Source organism: Lepidochelys kempii, unplaced genomic scaffold (genome assembly GCF_965140265.1).
Source record: "Lepidochelys kempii isolate rLepKem1 unplaced genomic scaffold, rLepKem1.hap2 scaffold_78, whole genome shotgun sequence".
Taxonomy (NCBI): Eukaryota; Metazoa; Chordata; order Testudines; family Cheloniidae; genus Lepidochelys; species Lepidochelys kempii.
The window spans coordinates 490,032-512,043 of record NW_027333645.1 but is presented as its reverse complement, the minus strand read 5'-3'; the positions used below and the strand labels follow the sequence as shown (position 1 = coordinate 512,043).

Here is a 22,012-nt window from a genome sequence, read left to right as displayed (position 1 = left end):
GCTGTGGAGCGAGGGCTCCGGCTCGGCTCTCGCAGCGGCTCTGGCGAGGAATGGTGCCGGAGCTCTCGCCGGAGGGGAACGCGGCAGGAGGGGCCTGAGCCGCTTGGGCCTCTTTCCAAGGAGGCGGAACCAGGCCTCCGCTCTCTGCCCGCTGCAGACCCGGCTGCCAGGTCGGCGCTGCCAGTTCCTCGTCCGCACTCGCCGTCTTCTCGTGTGTTCGCCAACTCGCTCTCTCCCCTCTGCTCTCCTGGTGCCGTCTCCCTTGGTAGGACCCGGGTAGGTGTGCATTCCCACAGGTGAGGTCTCGGGAGCCATGGAGACGTCGGAGCGGACGAAGATCATGCAGGGCAGTAGAAAGGCTGCAGAAAGTACCTGAAGAGACAAAGGGAATGAGAGGGGGGGAGTCCAGACTAAGACAGGAGTCTAGTCTGTAAAGAGAAACAACGGGAAGTCTAAGCTACAGAAACTCTTCAAGTTGCCAAAAGACATTTAGGATGGGAAATTACTTCTTGAATCCAGTCTCTTTAAGATCTTAGGCTTAGTATGTGGGTGTATTTGTATTTGCTTAGCAATCTGCCTTCTTCTGTTTGCTATCCCTTATAATCACTGAAAATCTGCCTTTTCTAGTGAAACTATTTGTTGTTTATTATTATTATTAAACTCAGTTTGTGCAACGGGTGCTCCGGGAGGAAATGATTTGTGTGTTACTCCAAGGGGCCGCCCGGTGACACTGTTGCTCCATAAGGGAAATGATTTGTGCTATACCTGGTTTAGCCACCCACTGTCACTGTTGGTCCAGGAGGGAAATGATTTGTGCAATACCTGAATTGGCCACACAGTGTCCCCATTGCTCCGTGAGGAAATGCTTTCTGCATTACTCCAAGTGGCCACCCGGTGTCACTGTTGCTCCGTTAAGGAAATTATTTGTGCATTACCCAGAGTGGCCACCGAGTGTCACTGTTGCTCCATTAGGGAAATGCTTTGTGCAATACCTGGATTAGCCACCCGGTGTCACTGTTGCTCTGTGAGGGAAATGGTTTGTACATTATCTGGATTGGCCACCTGGTGTCACTGTTTCTCCACGATGGAAATGGTTTGTGCAGTACCCTGAGGGGCCACCCAAGACAACACACAGAAAACACGACAGACAACACTGACACATACACACACAACACGACACCGACACACACAGAGAGAACACTCTCACACACACACAACACAGGACACCGAAAGACACAAACAACATGACACACAAATAAACTGACACACAAAACAGCACACAACAAGACACACAAAAATCACACACAACACACGACACCGACACATACACACACACACACTTGATGACGCACAAAACAGCAGACAACGTGACAAAGAAATCACACACGACACCGACACACACACACAATATGACACACAACACCTCACATGACACACAAAACGGCACACGTGACACACACACACAACACGATGCACAAAACTTCGCACACAAAATATCACACACCCACACACAACACGACACACGATACCGACACACGACACACAAAACGGCACACAACACGAGACACAAAAATCTCACACAACACTTGACACCAACACACACAACATGCACACAAAACGGCACACACCGTCACATGCACACAACACGGTATACAACATGGCACACACACACACTCAACACGGACCACAACACGCACACATAAACACATCTCACACACAAAACAACACACAAGTCACACACACAACACGTCACACGACACACGCAACACGACACACACAGCACGTCACACGGCAGAAGGTTTCATCGAGGAGGAGGATGTCCCGGGGTCCCCGGGCGATGCTCTGGGACTGCTCCCCAGGAAGCCAGGCAGGACTCTGGGGGAGTCTCCTCTCGGGGAGCAGCCTGTCTGCAGGACACACAGCTCCCCCGGCTCCACCTTCCTGCTCTGACCTCGGAGCCTTCAGCCTCCTCTGCCCCTCCCTGCGCTTCCCACAGCCAGTCCGCCCAGGCGGGGTCCTGGGGGGGGCAGAGGGTCCTGCCCCCCAACTCCGCAGTCAGACGGGACTCTCAGCCAGCCAGGAAAACAGAGGTTTATTAGACCACAGGGACATGGTCTAACACAGAGCTTGTAGGTGCAGAGAACAGGACCCCTCAGCCGGGTCCATTTTGGGGGGGGGCAGTGAGCCAGACAACCCCGTCTGCCCTTCACTCCATGTCTCCAGCCAGCCCCCAACTGAAACTCCCCCCAGCCCCTCCTCCTCTGGGCTTTGTCCCTGTCCCCGGCCAGGAGGTCACTCGATACCTTTGTTCTCCAACCCTTTAGCTCTCACCTTGCAGGGGGGAAGGGCCCAGGGCATCAGGTGCCAGGAAAGAGGGTGTCGGCCATTCTCTGTGTCCAGACCCCTGCACACACTTGCCCTCCAGAGCTCTGCAACGATCATACACCCTTACCCCACCCCCTAGATCCTTAAGAACTGCATAGGGGAAACTGAGGCACCCCCACACAATTCAGAGGAAACATGAAGTCCCGCTTCATCACAGATGACTCCAGGAGGTGAGTTGCTTGCTATCCTACCATGTTTTTCTCTGTCTCTCCTCTAGTACGTTGGCCATCACACACTCTCTGTCTCTGTCTCCGTCTCCTCTCCTCTCCTCTCCTCTCCTCTCTTGGTGCCAACAATGACCAGGCCCCGGGTGCCTGGGCCCCAGTGCCCCGCCTGTGCTCCATCTCTTCCTGTATCTGCCTCGCCCCTTCTCCCAGCCCACACTGCCCACCGCTGCCTGGATGATTTCCCCCTCTCCTCCACTGCACCTGCACCCCCGCTCTGTGGGGTCCCTGCCACTCACCGTCTGCCTCCTCTCCTCCACCCCCTCCCCCGCTTCCCCACGGGTCACTCTGGGGGCCGGTTTTCTTCACCATCTTCGTGCATGATCTGGAGGACGGGATGGATTGCACCCTCAGCAAGTTCGCAGATGACACTAACCTGGGGGGAGAGGGAGATACGCTGGAGGGTCGGGATAGGGTTCAGAGTGACCCAGACCAATTAGAGGATTGGGCCAAAAGAAATCTGATGAGGTTCAGCAAGGACAAGTGCTGAGCCCTGCACTGAGGAGAGAAGAATCCCATGCAGTGACCCAAGTGTGCCATGTCCCCGCCCCGAACCGACCCTCCCGGAGCATCCTCAATTCCATGAAACAGCTGTTCTGTGGTGGGCAGGAAGTGCTGGGAGGGAGAGTGGGGAGTTGCTCAGTGGGGGTGTGTCTCTCTGGGTGGGGTCTGTGTGTGTTTACCCACAAGCTGATTGTGATGTCATGGAGGCCAACAGCAAAGAGTGTTGGGCGTCAGCATTCTTGCCCTGCCGTCAGTCTGCCAACTGGCTTGGTTGACAACGGCTGGTGACCCAAACAGCTGCTGAGAGACGCGGACCATCCCTCTGTCAACAACTTCTTGAATCAGCTATTTCCACAGGTGTTTGAGAACAAAAGGATGAGTTTTTACAGAAGGTAATTCCCAGATTCTTTCCCTGCTCATTAGATCGCACACGACAGGTCGGTGCCTCCTTCTCCTGGGGACGGGTGGGGGCGGGTGTGGCAACAGGCAGGTCTCAGCGTTCCCTTTTGATTTGAAAGTGGCCATCTCTCAGGTCTCCTCCTGCTTCAGCCGGTCAGGTTCTTTGGAGGCAGATTTAGATGATTTTATCTTTCAGCAGACTAGTCGGGGGGAATTTCCAGGGATAGAACCAAAAGGGAAGATAACAAAACTCGTGTAGAATTTAGATTGAGATCTCCATCAATAGTCTTTCCCTTGGAGTTGCCCCTAATGCACTCCTTGCCTTCAAGTTGGGAATAGAAACCCTTTGTCTCCTGTCATGACTGCCAAAGAAATGTGTAAATAAGGATATTCTATGATTCTATGATTTACACCCATCAGGGGACACTGTCTTTTTGAGGCGGGTGCAGCTGGCTTGGGATGGTGCTGATGATGGATAGCAAACAGGCTGGAGTCAATGACAGATGGGACCACAGAAGGGGAAGGAGAAGGGCATCTCCATAGAAGGTCCTGGGTGCTCAGATACCCCAGTTCTAGGTACCCTGGCCTGTCCCAGAGAGAAAAGACAAAGAGGGGCCCAGCCCCCCGACAGTCATCCCATGGACAAGAATCTGGTTGGGAGTGGGCTGAAGGTTCCCGCTGGACAAAGGGGAGCTGAAGTCCCCCAGCGTCCTGGAATTTAAGCAATGCAAGCTTCAAACCCTGCATGGGTGGGGCCTGAGGGGCACCCGCAGAAGGTTGGGCTGGACAGGGGCAGCAGGTTTCTACAATTTTTGGTGGTTTCCAGAATGGGACCAAGTCCTGCCTCCCCGTCCACCTCCCCCCACATCTGCCTAAGGCTCTGGGAGTTTGGGTATGGGAGGGAGAGGGAAAGGGGTTGGGCTCTGGGAGGGAGTTTGGGTGTGGGCTGTGGGTTGCGGCAGGGTGTTGGGGTGCAGGAGGGAATGAAGGGTGCGGGGTCTGGGCTGGGGCAGGGGGTTGGAGTGCAGGAGCAGGTGTGGGGGCAGACTCTGGGAGGGAATTGGATGTGTGGTGTGGGCTCTGGGCTGGGGCAGGGGGTTAGGGTGTGGGAGGGGGTGAGGGGTACAGGCTCTGGGAGGCAGTTTGGGTGCAGGTGTGGGGTCTTGGCTGGGGCAGGGCATTGGGTGCAGGAATGGGTGGGGTGGCCAGCTTCTGGGAGGGAGTTCAGGTGTGGGCTCTGGGTTGGGGGAGGGGGTTGGGGTGCAGGAGAGAGTGCAGGTCGGGCTCTGGGAGGGAGTTGGGTGCAGGGGGTGGGCTCTGGACTGGGGAAGAGGGTTGGGGTGTGAGAGCAGGTGTGGGGGGAGGCCTGTGGGAGGAACTTTGGGTGCGGGATCTGGGTTGGGGTTGGGGGTTGGGGTGCAGGAGGGGGTGCGGGCGCAGGCTCTGGGAGGGAGTTTGGGTGTGGGGTGTGGGCTCTGGGCTAGGGCATGGGGGTAGGGTGGAGGAGGGAGTGCAGGGGGTGGACTCTGGGAGGGAGTTTGGGTGCAGGGGGTTGGGGTCTGGGCTGGGGCTTGGGGTGCGGGAGAGAATGAGGGTGCAGCTCTTACCTCAGGGATCTCCCAAAAGCGACCCACACCCCCCTCTGGCAGCAGCTCCTAGGTGGGGGGTCTTTGCCCATCGCTGCCCACGGACACCACCCCAGCAGCTCCCATTGCCACAGATGGCAGAGTCGGCCCTCGGGGCAGGGGCAGCATGTGGAGATCCCCCCATCCCCGGGGCTGCAGGGACGCGCCAGCCGCTTCCGAGACTGGCAGGCCACACGGAGTGTAAGCAGTGTCAGGGTGAGCCTCACCCTGACATCTGGTGGTGAGGTCTGGCAAGTTGTGGAAAAGAACTTCAGGGGCCGATCTCATTTGCATAGGCACACCCACCCCGCCTAGAACGAGGCCATAGCTGCCCAAATGCTCACTTTGGCTGCTGTGGGATCCCCAGTGTCTCTGTTATTGGGGCAGGAAGAATAAATTGTTATTACCCTGATTATGGGAACTGTGCTGGGAACTGTACTTGGCCTTTTGTTTTGATGGAGGGACTCACCATCAATTAAGTAGCACTCGCTAGGCAAGGGTCATGGGTTCCAAAACTCTGTGAATTGAGAGAGGTTGGGGGTAAGTATTAATACTTGGTGCCATGGGTCCCTTGGTAATGGACTTATATGCTAATTGCTCTTCCTTTTCTCTCCACTGTGGAATCTCAGAGCTAATTTTGATTCCGTTAGGACTCTAGTTACAAGCTGCTAAGCTCATTTTGGGCTAATGGTGTCCCAGCACTGAGGCTCCCCTACTACAAACTGACTTCACCAAAGAGCTGAACTGAGTAAGAGCTGAAATCACTGAGCGTTGTGTTAAGTAGTGGGGGAGCCTGAAGATCTACTGTGGAGAAGTTTGCGGGACGGCTGGAGTGCCTTGTGGACAGGTTGGTGGAGCAGTTCGTGGGACGGCGGGAGCTGCTGGTGGGACGCGGAGCAGTTTGTGGGACGGCGGGAGCTGCTGGTGGGCTGCGGAGCGGAGCTGAGCGAAGCAGTTTGTGAGACGGCTGGTGGAGCGGAGGCCTATGGGGCTGTGGGGCGGTCAGTTTCAGATCATGTAAGGTGCCTCTTACCCCCGCCCCCATCTCCACCCAGGTTGGGAGGTAAAGCTCTGCAGATAAACTTTTGAATTTTGGGGCTGCCCTGACCAGGGACAGAGACTTTTGGGTCATTGGACTTTTGGGACTTTGGGTAATTTGGGGTTGCTGGACTCAAGAACCAAAGGGAAAGGGCATGCCCCAATTTGCTTGAGGTGGGTTTTTTTTTTTGCTCGTGGGTTGTGTTATGAATCCTGTTGGTGGTGTTTCCCCAACATAATGCCACATTGTTTCTCTCTGTTATTAAAAGGCTTTTTGCTACACTCAGACTAGGTGCTTGCGAGAGGGGAAGGATTGCCTCTGGGAGGCGCCCAGCGGGGGTGGTACATATTTGTCCCAGGTCACTGGGTGGGGGCTCGAGCCGGTTTGCACTGTGTTATTGGAATGGATCCCCTAGATACTGAACCCGGTCCTTGTTGCTGCCAACTCTGACGGGCAGAAGGGTTACACGGAGCGAGGGTGGGCAGGAAGCCGCCTTAGCCCCCTTGTGCTGCCGGTGATGGCGGTGGGGGTTTCCGGGCCCTTTTAAATTGCCCGGGGGCAGCAGGTGGGGCTGGGGGAGACACCGGGCCCCAGACTTGGGTGGAGCCAGGCCCCCGTGGTCTTATGTTGCTGGAGCCTGGGCACCAGGGGCCCAGATGAGGCGCCTCCCCTGCGGCTGGAGGAGCATGGGTGCTAATCCACGTTTCGGCGAGTTGGTTTTTGGAAGGTTAAATGAAGGCAGCCTCTGCTCTGGGCTCGCCCAGTTTCAGGGCCTGACGCTGCTTTGCACAACGATGAATCTCGGAACAGGCCAGCACTGAAATGACGGCAGAACCTGAGGAAGGAAAAGCCTCTGGGTTCGTCTGTGGGCCTTGACGCCGAACGGGAGCCGTAATTTGACTCGCTTTGTGGCTGCGGCCGGTAAAATGTCAGGACAAAGTCGTCCCAGTGACTGTGACACTGGGTTTGAGGCGGCTTTGGTCTTATTAAAATGTAACTAGCATGGAACACTTGTGTTTTTAAAGGTGGCTTCCCCAAGCAATCCCAAGTTGTTCTTCCCAGAGCTGGGTGATGGTGGGCAGCAGGGGATCTCCCCAGTCTGTGGGGGAATCTCTCTGGGCCCTACTGTTAGTTCTCCAGACTTTCTCCCCCTAACCACGCACACCCCTCCCCCACCCATTATCAATGCTTTACAGCGACCCCTCCCTCCCCTTATGGGATACAGCCTCTCGGTGACAGAGACTGACTGGGGCTCCCCTCTGCATGGCCCCAATGGGGAAGGAAAGGGACCAATGGGGGAGGAAGAAGACGGGCAGAAGGAGTCAAATGGGGCTAAACCAGAATAGAGGAGATTTGCTTCCTGTTAAAATGGACTGGAGTCTCATTGCTGGAAAGCCACACCTTGAGTGAGGTTTGAACCGGCAGCCTTTCAATTGCCAGGCAAAGGTGCGAACCACAGAGACGGATCACGGCCGACTTCCCAGCGCTGTCCACGGAGCCCCTGCAGGGGTGCAAGTGGTTAGTGCAAAGGGCAATATTGCTGGGGTTGTGAGTTCAAACCTTCCCTGCAGCCCTGGTTTCTATTACCCCATGGAGCTTCCCCAGCTTGCTTGTCCTAATTCACATGGAAAGTGCCATGAGAGGAAGGTCTGAAATGTGGACGTTGGTGCAAAGCTTGGGACCCCCCACCAATGCTGCCATTAGCTGTGGGTGGGTTGCTCAGGGGCAGGGAGAATTGATTTCTTTGCTGCTGAGAAAGCTGCCAGGACAGGTCCGTGGGCACCAGAGCTCCCCGCTTCTTCCAGCACACGCCAGGCTCTGTCACTCCTGGAGGAGGGTCATCGAATCATAGAAGATCAGGGTTGGAAGGGTCCTCAGGAGGTATCTAGTCCTACCCCCTGCCCAAAGCAGGACCAACCCCAACTAAATCATCCCAGCCAGGGCTTTGTCAAGCCTGACCTTAGAAACTTCTAAGAAAGGGGATTCCACCACTTCCCTAGGTAATGCATTCCAGTGTTTCACCACCCTCCTAGTGAAAAGGTTTTTCCTAATATCCAACCTAAATCTCCCCCACTGCAACTTGAGACCATTCCTCCTTGTCCTGTCATCTGCTATCACTGAGAATAGTCTAGATCCATCCTCTTTGGGTCCACCTTTCAGGTAGTTAAAAGCAGCTATCAAATCCCCCTTCATTCTTCTCTTCCGTAGACTAAACAATCCCAGTTCCCTCAGCCTCTCCTCATAACTCATGTGTTCCAGTCCCCTAATCATTTTTGTTGCCCTTTGCTGGACTCTCTCCAATTTATCGACATCCTTCTTGAAGTGTGGGGCCCAAAACTGGACAGTGCTCAAATAAATCGGTTAGCCTCTAAGGTGCCACAAGTCCTCCTGTTTTTTTTTTTTAGTTATTAAAGAAGTGTCAGTAAAAGGTCAGAATGCGATCGTCTCAGTCCTTCTCTTGAAAAGTGTAAGCTCATTAATTAGTTCGCCACTTCATCAAAAATAAAGGGGACATGCACCAGCCTTTGTCATGTGAGCAACTTTCCCAAGCACTTTGGACAAACTCAGGAGTAAGTATAAAATAGTAAAATAAGTTTATAAACTCCAGAAAGTTAGATTTTAACTGAGTATAAGTATTGGTCACAGAGGTCAAAAGTGGTTACATAACAAATGAAAACAGACTCCCAGTCTAAACTCTAATTTGAATATACTAAGCAAGAATTGGATCAAACAGCTTTTCTCACTCACTGCTTGCTCCAGGCCATGTTGAGTTCTTAATACACAGACTGAATTCCCTCTCAGCCTGAGACCAATCTCTGCAGTTCAAATTCTGAGTCTTCCAGACAATCTTCCAGGTGTTGAGATTGGGGAAGAGACAGGCCACGTGGAGGTGTCTTTGACTCTCATTCATATTTTTTCTCCAGCTGCTAGGTAGATTCTTGCCGTGATGCTGGGGTTAGTTAGCCCCCAATATGGAGCAGCAGTTTGCCTCCTGCACCTTGTGGTAGGCATGTCACAGCTCCTTCATTTTGACCCCGCACGGCAGTGTGTCCCTGTCATGGCCCCTTCCTATCATGCATCACGAAATCTGAGTGCGCACCTCGGGAGTTACACCGCAGAAAGCTGCTTTCCTGTGCAGAAACTTGCCCGTGTAGACAAGCCCGCAGAGGACTTCCATAAGAACGCACGACAGGTCATAGACTGGGTCAGACCAATGGTCCGTCAAGCCCAGTGTGCTACCTGAGAGCGACCAGTGCCAGATGCATTGGAGGGAAAGAACAGAACAGGCTTGTTGACCTGCAAGGTGAGGGTCTTTCACCTTTATATTTAACTTCATTGTTGTCGATTCCTACTTATCCTATATCTAACTACCCCTCCTCTGAGGTCTCTGGGCAAATCAGGTGTGAACCACTCCTTTGACACAGACGTGTCCCAATCCAGCTGAACTGAGGCAGAATTTGGGCCAATGTCAGTTTGGAAAAGGCCTGCTTCACCCAGCAGGTTTCTCAAAGTATCCGTTGCTGTGAACCGCATGTCGTGTGGATGTGCGAACTCCAAAGATAGCAAACTGAAAAAAAAAAACCTCAAAGCCGGTTCTGAGGTTTCCAGAGCCAGGCCTGAGGGTTAAAGAGCTGTGCTCAAAAGGACAAGGGGGCTCAGCAGCGATAAAAAGAACTAGTTGCAAAAACAAAACAAAAATTACATGGAAAAAAAACAACCAAACAACAACCACCCAGAAAAGCTCCCATCGCTCGCCCATCACCATTGTAGATCTTGACATCTCCTGCCTAATGTGACATCTTTGCTTTGCGAACAAGAGCCCTGGGGAACTCTCTGGCTCTTTCCCTCTCACTGGGGAAAAGGTTCCACATCTTGTCTCAAGTAGTTTTCCTCCAAACAGAAGATTTATTTTAAAATTTACCAAATAAATTCCATTTGAAATAGAAATCATTCCAGTCTATACTGGGTCTCTATTCTCGTACATGCTATTTCTCTCACATTTTCCCCCAAACCTGATTCCTTTGGAGTCAGGTTTTTATTGCAGGATTAGCCACCTTTTGCTATTTTGTAGGAGGGGGCTAGAAGAAAACCTGAATTATACTGTAACACTGAAAGTTATCACAGAATCAGCCTCTTACCTTACACTAATAAACTTCGTCTGCAATTTCCTTGTTGCTGGTAACAATTTCTTCAAAGATTACAAACTATAAACCTTTAGGGCAGTTTTCTCTTAATTCCCATTTTCACCCAGTGAGCTCTGTGTGAAGTCACATTCGACCATAACCTAGGAGCCTTCCATTTCTGAGGGTTCATTTCTCCCTGGGTCTTCTCCCAGAAGTGTGGGTGGAAGGGGTCTCACACTACGTGGGAAGGCTGCATCATGAGAAAAACCACCTGTGCTCTACTTTCACACTTTCTAATCTTTCAGAGTAGCAGGAGGCGGAACAGTGAGACACATGCATTAGACTCAAGAGCAAAACTAAGAGACCAAACCACAGACTCTGGACTCAGCATTCATGTATCCTGCAGTCTGAACTTGGAATCTGTTACATTCCCTCATTGCCTACCATCATTTAACCAACACAGAAGTGCTTCTTGTCCAGCAAGGCAGCCAGTTTGGGACCCATAGGCATGGCATGGCTCTGAAGGAATCAGCTGTTTCTCTCTGTGCTTCAGGAAACTTGGGATCCAAATGGTGAAAGACAGTTGTTCCCAGTTTCATCATGGCATCCTTTAGAAGTGTGAGCAATTCTAAAAACAGTTTACCTTGGCCACAGGTCACCATAGCGTCCATCTCTGGGGTGAAAATCAACCACTCGTACCTCTCATTTCTACCTGAGTTCTTGTCAAATCTTTGACCTTAGTTGTAGCAATTTTACACGGCTCTGGCGTAGAATTCTTCACCAACCACACGACATACCAGTCGCGATACTGAGGTAGAACTCCCCCAAATATGCCCTTTTGTTTCTTTAATCTGGTGCAACAGATTTAAATAAGGGACTAAATTCAGGTGCGGCTTAGAATCCCTCTAAGACACCAAATTTCAGGTATCTACTCAAAATGGGTGTCTTTCTGCAGCTCTATCACATTCCTCATGGATGTCATTTCCTACACATTTACAGCATCTGCCAGGAGTGAGCTGAACAGAAATGTCACTTCCATTTTTCCCATCTCTACCTAGGAAGGGATTGCATTTCCCAAATAAGAGGCAACATGCACCTGATTAGGAAGGGAAGATCTTCAGGAGCAACCTCCTGCAGGGCATGGGCCACAACTGCTTTGGGAGGCAAATGAATGGGTCTTTTGCTTAGTTCCAAATCATTTACTAGAGAATCCTCTTCCCAACCCCTTCGGGAAATAATGACCTTATCAATTGAAGAACAGGGGGATTGGGATGGTGATGGAGAATCCCTCTGATTTACCCTATGTTCTTCTGTTGTTACAGAGGGGAAAAGACATTTTTCCCTCTCCCTTCCCTATTCCTGCTCTTTGTTATACTTCAATATATTTTAAGGGAGGAAAACGGAAGTAAAAATATCTGCCTTCAGGAAAACCTGAAGCAACAGCGCTCTGATGAACTGTGACAACTGGGAATGAAACAATATGTTCCTGGTGGGGGAACTTGATGACTAACAATTGTTTTTAAATGGGGGAACAGTATAACTGTGATGCTCAGGGTTTGTTTAGACTAGGAAAAGTGATGGAGTTTAGGTCAGGTCAAGGGGAAAGCTAATGCCAACCACTGCACCTCGGCTGCATCTGCACGACAACTGTAATTGTCTTTTAACACCAAGATCACTAACTTGAGCAGCCAACGCCATGTACAGTCCTAGTGGATGTATGGCACGGGTAGTTTTTGCCTCAGTGTAGCTTGTTGGGAACAAACCTCTCTCCCCCACCTGGAGCTGATGAACATTCCTGGCTGGAGGGACACACGCTCCTTCGACTCAAAAGGAAAGGAGTTGATAGAAAACATCACAGGACTGACCCCAAAGAAGGGTGAGCTGCAAAAAGCAGAAGCAGGCAACTCATCTGGGGGAGCTGAGTAACCACGGTGAAGATGGGGCACAGATCACTAAGTGGGAATTAGCAAATGTGATTTAAAAGAAAAAAAAACCTTTGGCCAGCCCTAGTCAAGGCATTTGTTACAGATCACTCCCATGTGGATTTTCTGATGTCTAATAAGGGTTGAGCTCCGATTGAAGCGTTTCCCACACTCAGAGCACGTGTAGGGCCTCTCTCCGGTGTGCGTTCTCTGATGTGTGATTAGGGTAGAGCTCTGATTGAAGCTTTTCCCGCACTCAGAGCATGTGTAGGGCCTCTCTCCTGTGTGGATTTGCTGATGTATGATAAGGGCTGAGCTTTGATTGAAGCGTTTCCCACACTCAGAGCATCCATAAGGCTTCTCACCTGTGTGGATTCTTCTATGTGTGGTCAGTACAGAGCTCCGATTAAAGCTTTTCCCGCACTCAGAGCACATGTAGGGGGTCTCTCCTGTGTGCGTTCTCTGATGTGTGATTAGGGTAGAGCTGTGATTGAATCTTTTCCCACACTCAGAGCATGTGTAGGGCCTCTCCCCTGTGTGGATTCGCTGATGTGAGAGGAGGGATGAACTGTCAATGAAGTGCTTCCCACACTCAGGGCATCCGTAAGGTTTCTCACCCGTGTGGATTTTCCGATGTGTAATAAGGTGTGAGCTCCGCTTGAAGTGTTTCCCACACTCAGGGCATCCGTAAGGTTTCTCACCCGTGTGGATTTTCCGATGTGTAATAAGGTTTGAGCTCTGCTTGAAGTGTTTCCCACACTCAGGGCATCCATAAGGTTTCTCACCCGTGTGGATTCTCTTATGTGCAATGAGATGTGAGCTCCGCTTGAAGCATTTCCCACACACACAGCATGCGTAAGGTTTCTCACCCGTGTGGATTCTCTGATGTGTGAGAAGGTCCGAGCTCCCTTTGAAGCTTTTCCCACACTCGAGGCATGTGTACCGTGTTCCTTCCAAGTTCATTCTCTCACGTGTAATAAGGTCTGACTGGCTACCGAAGTTTTCCTCTGGCCTCTGCTGACTCTCACAGGCTTTTGTTTTTTCTGGGCGTGCACAGCTCCCAGAATCATTCCCTTTGGACCTTCCTGACAACATCCCATGGGCTTCTACTCGCTCAGCGTCTTCCTGCTGGGGTTCCTCCTCGTTTTCACTCACCATCCCAACACCTGACGGGAGACCGAGAGAATCCAGACGTAAGTCTCTGCCTGCGCCAGAGAGAAAGGAAATCTCAGAGAGAAGAATGGAAAAAGGGATGAAGGAACGAAAACATGTACAGGACAGATCAAACCTATCAGGAGCTGATTTTCCCTTCAACCTTCCCCAGAGGAGAGAAAGGAAGGGATCAGTTCTGGGTCCGTATCTCAGAAGAAATCTCAGGGGACAGCGAGATTGGGGAGGGACCTGCTGCCAGTTGTCAGTCAGGATAGGTGGGAAGCCATGAGTGACCTCTGCCTAACGATTCTACATCTGCAGGGAACAATCCTGAACTTGGAGAGCTCACAAGGTCTTTGTAGGGCATCCCAAATGTTTCCTGTATTCACCGACAGTTTTGGCGTTGGTTTAACCAATGCCTCACCTACGCAGGCAGCTCTCGGGAGCACTTTTTTCTCAGAACCATGAAGGTCTGGGACGCACGACTCCTCCCCTCGTTCCAGCTGCGAGATCACATCAGTTCTGGAAACTGGAAACCCTGCTCAAGGCAAAGAAAACAAGGGAGGTCAGTGGAATTTGTGGGATACTTGTCACAAAGAATATTCCATGCTTTTAAACCCAGCTCACTTTTAAGTAGTAACGTCCCAAGGCCGGCTTCCTTGGCTCAAAGTGCCAGGAGATGATTATTATAAATCATATTCATTACCTTACTGCCTAAGGGCCAACTAACAGTGGGTCCTCATTTTGCTTGGCACAGTACAAACCGAGAAGCGTTGATGGCCCGTGTCCTGAAGAAGTTACAATCTAAATAGACAAGGCAGACACAGAATGGGGGAAGGGGTAGAACCCACCAGCAGAGTGAACTCCGTGAAGGCAGAGTGACAGATCTAATCAACACAGGCCTAGATCTTGAGACTATCGGATTTAATGTTCCAACCAGGGCCAGTGTTTTCCGGAAATTGTCGCTAGGACTGCATTTTTTCCCAAAATTACTCTTTGTTTCTGGAATCACCGTTAATATCCGGAATTGCTGATCAGAGGGTGGGTGGGGCATGCAGGGTCACAATCCCCCAGATTTCTCCCTGGAGACACCCGTCTCCTCCCCAGGGCACAGGCTGGCTGCGGTTGAGACTTGCTGCCAATTTCTTCCCTCCTCATACAAGTCTGGGATCGGCAGTGGGACGCCAGGCTCTCTCATCATGCTGCAGAGAGGACGGCACTCACAGCTGCTCGCGGCCGTGTCCACAGCACCTCTCCCCTGCTCATCTCCCTGCACACAGCTGGTTCATGCCCCGTCTCTCCAGCGCACAGCTGGCTCTAGGCTCTCAATGCCCAGTATCTGAGCCCCACCGCCCCCACACAGCCGGCTCCTGTCCCCTCCCCCCAAGGCACTTTCAGGCTTTAAAGGATTAAATATTGCTCACGTTTGTCAATTACTCTCTTTTCATTGCCTGCAAACTCTTGCCCTAATTATGACTGTTATCTGTATATCTAAGCCAGCCCTTGAAAGCATGAATTCTTCACAGACTATGATGCCGAGATGCGCCACATGATACCAGGAAGGGCTGCGGGATGGGTTTCCTGTGCAAGCTGGTATCGCTACAGGGTGATGAATGCCAGATCTCAAGGCTGGTTATGCAGAGCTCCACCTTTTGAAGCTTTACCCAACGCAGAAAGGGGTAGTGACGGATTTCCCCTCATTCAGAAGACTGAAGACGACAGACTTTTGGGGGATAAACAGCTGAGTTTGAGCTGACTGAGGGGGGTCTTTCTGGGCTACAAACTCACAGGACCTGATAACCACCAGGAGGTAACCCTTTAACAAAGGTTTTAATGCACTTTGGAACCGATCAGGGATTCGCATGAGGACTGCTGAGGGAATGAAGGTAAACACGCATTTGGATGCTCTTCTTCTTTTATGAGAACGGGAACAGGAAGGGCAGGGATATCACTGAATGCAGGATCTCAGCAGGACTAGGTGTCAGGATAGCACCATATTGCAGCCCATTGAAAAACAAAATCCCAACTATACATATAAAATGATGGGCTCTAAATGAGCTGTTTCCACTCAACAGAGGGATTTTGGAGTCACTGGGCACAGTTTTCTGAAAACATCAACACAGTGTGCCATGGCAGGCAAAAAGCAAAGAGAATGTTGGGAATCATTCTGAAATGGATAGATAAGAAGACAGAAAATATCCTATCGCCTCTATATAAACCCATGGTACACCCACATCTCAAATACTGCCTGCAGATGTGGTTGCCCCATCTCAAAAAAAGATATATTGGAATTGGAAAAGGTTCAGAAAAGGGCAACCCAAATGATTACAGGTATGAAACTCTTCTGTATGGGGAAAGATTAAAAAGACCGGGACTATTCAGCTTGGAAAAGAGACAAAGGGGGGATATGAGAGAGGTCTATAAAATCAAAACTGCCATGGAGAAAGTAAATAAGGACGTGTCATTTACTCCTTCTCATAACACAAGGACTAGGAATCACCCAATCAAATTAATAGGCAGCAGGTTTATAAGAAACAAAAGGAAGTATTTCTTCACACAATGCACAGTCAACCTGGGGAACTCCTTGCCAGAGGACGTTGTGAAGGCCAAGGTTATAATAGGGTTACAAAAAAAAAAACAAAAAACACCATGAGAAATCTATTGAGGACAGGTCCGTGAATGGTATATGAGCCAGGATGGGCAGGGATGGTGTCCCTAACTTCTGTTTGTCATAAGCTGTGAATGGGTGACAGGAGATGAATCACTTCATGATTCCCTGTTCTGTTCATTCCCTCTGGGACACCAGGCGCTGGTCACTGTCGGAAGACAGGACACTGGGCTAGATGGACCTTTGGTCTGTCCCAGTGTGGCCGTTCTTAAATACCAGGGAACCTAGTGAGTCCAGTGCAATGGGAGGGAGTAGGAAAATCCCTGGCTGTGGAGAACACTGGGAAATTAGAAACTATCATTCAGAAGCAACAGACTCCAAATAGTCTAGAAAAGCAGAATGTGAAAAATAAGAATCGGGGTCATGTGACTTCAGGAATGAGGGACTCAAAAAACCAAGTCTGCAGAGAAGGTAGATTGTGGCTAGTGCACATGCGGATGGGGGAGCAACTCTCCAGGTCTCAAGGATTTTCACCAGCAACCGAGGCCATTGTCCCATGCACGGGGCAATCCGGAGCAGTGAGGAGTTGTGTCATCTGTAATCCTGGCTGAGTTTCAATGTTCTGCTGCTGGAGCTCCCTTGTCTGGATTCCCCCAGCCAGCATTCAAGGTCTGTGTGATCAGTAACCCTGGACCAGCCCATCTGACCCCAGCAGCCTGCTTCTTACACGCCAAGCACATTCTGGTCTGGGTGGAGAAGGCTCAGGGTTTGAGAGAAGGCCAGGGGTAGGAAGCTTCTGTTCGTTATGCTGGACCTAACCCCCCGTTTTACTTGTGCAAACAGGAGATATTTGACACTGTGCGATTCTGCTCCTGTGCTCTCTTCCCACAGCGTTCAGCAGCAGGGGAGGGTCTCTGGTCGTGTGTGTGTCACTGGCATGCTGGGGTGATGCTGGAACAGGACAGAGCAGAGGTGGCATTGTGGGGGTGGCGTGAACCTCATCACTTCCGTTCCCCTTCCAAGAACCGAGGGGACAGGAACCCTTACCCAGCGAGGTCACATTCTCATAGGTCTCCTGCATGACGTCTCTGTAGAGGGCTCTCTGAGAGGGGTCCAGCAGAGCCCACTCTTCCCTGGTGAAATACACAGCTACCTCCTCGAAGGTCACCGGCCCCTGAAAGAGCCAGAGCCCCACACTCAGGACCTGCTGCCCCACTCACAGCCCCACTATTCGTGGGGGAGAGGAGACAATCAAACGGAAACTCTGGGTGGACCGCAGCCAACAGAGTCCCACCCCCACCCCACTCAGAGCACCCAGAAAATACCAGGGTGAGGGGGCGAAGAGACACCCCTCCTCTCTCCCAGCAGATCCATCACACACCTACTAGCCACAGACTGATACCGGAGATGCTGCCCCGAGCAGGGTCTAGGGAGAGATCTCTTGTAGGAAGCCCAACACCCTCCTCCTTGTGAAATGAAAAGGAGGACTTGTGGCACCTTAGAGACTATCCAATTTATTTGAGCATAAGCTTTCGTGAGCTACAGCTCACTTCATCCGATGCAAACTGTGGAAAGTGTAGAAGAGCTTTTTATATACACACAAATCATGAAAAAAATACCTCCTCCCACCCCACTCTCCTGCTGATAATAGCTTATCTAAAGTGATCACTCTCCTTACAATGTGTATGATAATCAAGGTGGCCCATTTCCAGCAGAAATCCAGGGTTTAACAAGAACGTCGGGGGGGTGGGGGGCAGGAAAAAACAAGGGGAAATAGGTTACCTTGCATAATGACTTAGCCACTCCTAGAGCTGGATATGAAGCAGGGGAATCTCCCCTAAGCCTGACTGGTGGCTTCCCCCTTCGTATTTCAAGGCACCCGCTGGTTAGTTGGGTCAGGCTCCAGCACTACGAGTCTGGTCCTTTTTCCCAGCCCCATCTAGGTAGGTTATTTTCTGTTCACCAGATTGGAGCATTTCCACCTCCGAACCTCATGGGTCTCTTCCTAGAATCTAGGCCACTTATTAAACAACTCCCAGCAGGTCTGCCACCCCCTGGCCTCCTCCCTTTCTCCACCCTGTGCATTTCCTGCCCCACTCCAACCTCCAACCCAGACGGTGCAAACCTTCCCCTCTCCCGTGTATTTCCTGTCCCTCTCCCTCCTGCAGGAACAGATCAGAACCCCCCACAATAATCCCTACCTGAGCTGGCTCCTCTGCAGCCATGTCGCTCCCTTGTCCCATGGGAGGACGGGATGAACCGGAAAGAAACATGAGCGTCGTTCTGCAACCTGGCCGGGCAAGAAGGGCTGTTGCAGAAGTTTAGGAACGGGCATTAGTTCATTTCACATCACGCTTCCCCCGGGCTCTTTCCCTGCAGAGCGAGATCCGAGATTCTGCCGTGCTGAGAAAATGCTCAATCTCTGGATTACAGCAGAGACCTGGGCCCTCCTGCCAGGCTAGGCCCACAGACACACTTGTAACCTCCTTTCTCCCTCCCGCATCCCAAAACAAAGTCTCTGAACGCAATCCTAGAAAAAAGCAGAACCAAAGGAGTCCCTTTCGAGGATTCCCTCTGACACTGACCCCATGACAGCCACACCCCAGCAGGAGGGACATGGAGTCAGGAACTGGGTTTTCCTCTGTCTGATCCTCCTCTCGTCCACAGGAAAGTGATTCTCCCCACAGTGCAGTAATACATCTGTCTGGGCAGATGAGGGAGCTGGAAATCTCTTTCAAAACTCTTATCCCACGGACCCTGTCAGTCTCTCTCTCTCCTTTTCCCTGTGCCCTCTCCATGCCTGTCTGCTCAGAAACTCTCATTCCTGGGTTCTTTGCTCCCCCATGGCTGGATTTGCTCCTGCAGATGGCAGGAGAAATGGGGTGGGGGGCTGTTACTGTAGAGTCATTTTATAGTCCTTCACTGCCTGCCTGAGATTTCCCCATTGTCTGCCTAGGACCCCCACCTGCCCTCCACCAAGGTCTGCCAGGCCATTTGCCTGGGACCCCCTCCTCCTCCCAGCAGGACCCCCTGACGCTTTACAGGAGGACTCCTCACTCTGCACCAGGGACCGCCCCACCACAGCTCTCTGCACTGGGCATGGCAATGGTCCCAGGAGCCAGCTGGGCAATCCCAGACAGAGCCCCTGGCACAGCACCAGGCAGTGTCTAATCCCCTGCCCCACCTGCCCAAGAGACACCCACCCCCACTGGTCTGCAGCCAACAGGCCCCCAGCCATACCCACCTCCAGGACCCATAGCCTTAGGGCTGGGCACATCAGAACTACTCCCCGAAACCCCAAACCCTCCAGAACCCACCAACCTGACTAGGGCCCCCCCTGCCCAGCCACCCAGAGGCCTCACCCTACCACAATGCCCCTTCAGCTCCCGCTGCAATCTCCCCACACAGACACCTGCCCCCCCGAAGCAACAGTGTTCCCTCACAGTGTCTGGTAAGTGGATAGAAAGTTATCACCACCCCCTGCTGGCCAGTCACACAGGCAGAGGGAGCCCGGGGGGACGCCTCTTTAACAGGAGAAGGGAAGCCATGGAGGGCCAAAATAAGTAAGACATTTCCATACTCTGTCACTAGCAAATAATGGCCACCGTGGATCCACCCCAGAGTTGGCTACAGCTTTGCACTGCGGGAAGCCCCCCCTCACGGAGACCCTTTGTCATGGGGTTTGGGATACTTCTGGACCCACTCCGCACTCAGAGGGACCTCCTCATCCCGTGCCAGCTGGAGAAAAGAAAAGGGTCCAGCCAACTCTCCTGTTACCAACTGGGAACCACCCATCCCCCAAACAGGGGGAGGCCCCTGGCTTTGATGGGTATTGAATCTACGGCTAGTCTCTTTTATCAGCAAACATTTTTAACAGAGAGAAAGGAGGGAACAAATGATTCTCAAAGGAGAGGGAAAGATGATCATTGTTGCAGGGGGGTTAATTTCCCAACCAGGATGGAGAAGGACTCAGGGTGACAGGTTCCCCCCAAGGAAGGACAAGTTGCTGGGATTTAGAGACATGGGGAACAGCCCCTAACCCAAGAGGATTTTTAATTGACATTTGATCATGACATCGTAAGAGGGGAACCTGAGATTTGTGATCAGTGTTCAGAAATGAAAGAGAAAGGGTGGAAATCTGAGGGATTTTGGATCCATTTATGCAAATTATAGAGAGGAAAGTGGAAAATGAGAGGGATTTTATATCAGTTGTTGATAGGAGGTGAAAGCTGAGTGTATTTCCCACCACTATTTGGTCAATGAATAGAGTGGAAATGGGCAACGTTGGCAAACGTTTGAGATCCATATTCAGGAATCTGAGAAACGGTGTAAATCTGAGATTTTCGTCGTAATTTATAATTACAGAGACAGGGAAAGCTCTCAGGGGCATATTCAATTAGAAGTAGACAACGAGAGTAAAAGTGGGGCAAACGTTGAGGGTATTTTTGAGGAATCTTTGAGACGTACAGAGAAAACGTGTCACAAACTACGCAACTGAGAACATGGGATAAACGCCAAGACCGGGGGGGCTTTTATGTGGCTATTAAAGAACTAGCTGGAAAAGGGGGGACCGTTTGTGATATAAAATCCAGCCTGTCCAATACATAAACAGAGAGTGATCGTCGTCCCCCCGCCCCACGACCCCCGTTCACCTGGGCAGCAGGGAGCCCTCTGAGGGGCTGACTGAAGGGGGCGGGGAGGGGGCGGCAGTGGGGGATGGGCAGGTAGGGGGCAGAGAGTCACTTTCCTGCCGCCCCCGCCCAGCGCTCCCCCACCGGGGTCTCCCACTCACCGGAGCACGGCGGGGTTAATGACGGGCCCCACCCCGCACAGACCCCGGAGGGGAGCCGCAGCTGCTCCTCCTACAGATCCGACACGAGGCAGCGCCTGGTCGTCTCCAAGCCCCGCCCCCAGAGGCTGCCCCGCCCCTGTCTGCTCCAGGCCCCGCCCCCAGGCGCTGCCCCGCCCCCGGTCTGCTCCAGGCCCCGCCCCCAGGCGCTGCCTCGTGTCGGGTCTCTCGGAGGAGCAGCTGCGGCTCCGCTCCGGGGTCTGTGCTGGGGGGTCCTGTCATTAACCCCCCCGTGCCCGGCCGGGGGGGGCTTTGTCCAGCTGGGACCAGCCCCGGCTCTGCCCGCCCCCGACCCGGTGAGTGGGAGACCCCGCGGGGGGGCAGGAAAGTGACTCTCTGCCCCCGGCACGGCTGGGATTGGGGGGGGCAGAGACTGGGGCCCGGCGGGCGGGGTCCCTTGGGGGGTGTTGGGGGGAGAAGCCGGAGTTGCGGGGGGTGGGGGTTGAATTGTCTCTGTGCAGCCAGGAAATTCCCGGGGGGGAAGTGGGGGGCGGCGGGGGAGTTAATTGGATCCCTTCCCCCCCACGGGCACAAATGCCCCCCAGTTTTCCCCTTTTCCCTCTCGGTAGCTCCCACCTGGTTGTAAACTCCCCCCCTCCCCCATTGATCCGCTCTCTGGTCTCCCCTGATCCCCCCCCCCCGTCTCTCCCTCCTCCTCACATGTCCATTGAAACTCCCCTCCCGTGGGGGGGGGCGGGATTTCCCCCCCCCCCCCGTTTTATCCGCAGCGATTTGTCCCGGTGTCGGTGGGAAGTTGGAGCCCGGAGCCATCCCCCAACCTGGCTGCCCCGGCGTGGGGGTGGGAGGAGACGCCGGGTCTCTGCCAGGCGGGGAAGGGAGGGGCGTGTCCCCCATGGGGCTGCCCCCGATCCCGGCTTCCCAGTCCCACTTGCTGCCCCCAACTGCAGCACCGTTGCCCCCAGCCCCCACCTGCCCCCCACCTGCCCATCCCCCACGACCCTCCCCTCCCCCAGGGAGCCCTCCAGCTCCCCCCCCCGCCCCCTCCGGTCAGCCCCTCAGAGGGCTCCCTGCTGCCCAGGTGAACGGGGGCCGTGGGGGGGGACGACGATCACTCTCTGTTTATGTTTTGGACAGGCTGGATTTTATATGACAAACGGTCCCCCCTTTTCCAGCTAGTTCTTTAATAGCCACATAAAATCCCCCCCGGTCTTGGCGTTTAT

General features: G+C 52.6%; 1 protein-coding gene across 1 annotated transcript in view; it reads right to left on the bottom strand.

The window, feature by feature from the left end:
- Window positions 1–22,012, bottom strand: part of LOC140904802 (uncharacterized) — a 491,655-nt gene that overhangs the window by 86,426 nt on the left and 383,217 nt on the right. Inside the window, 1 exon segment of the mRNA XM_073327146.1 lies at window positions 12,354–13,109. Coding sequence (XP_073183247.1) covers window positions 12,354–13,109 — 756 coding nt within the window.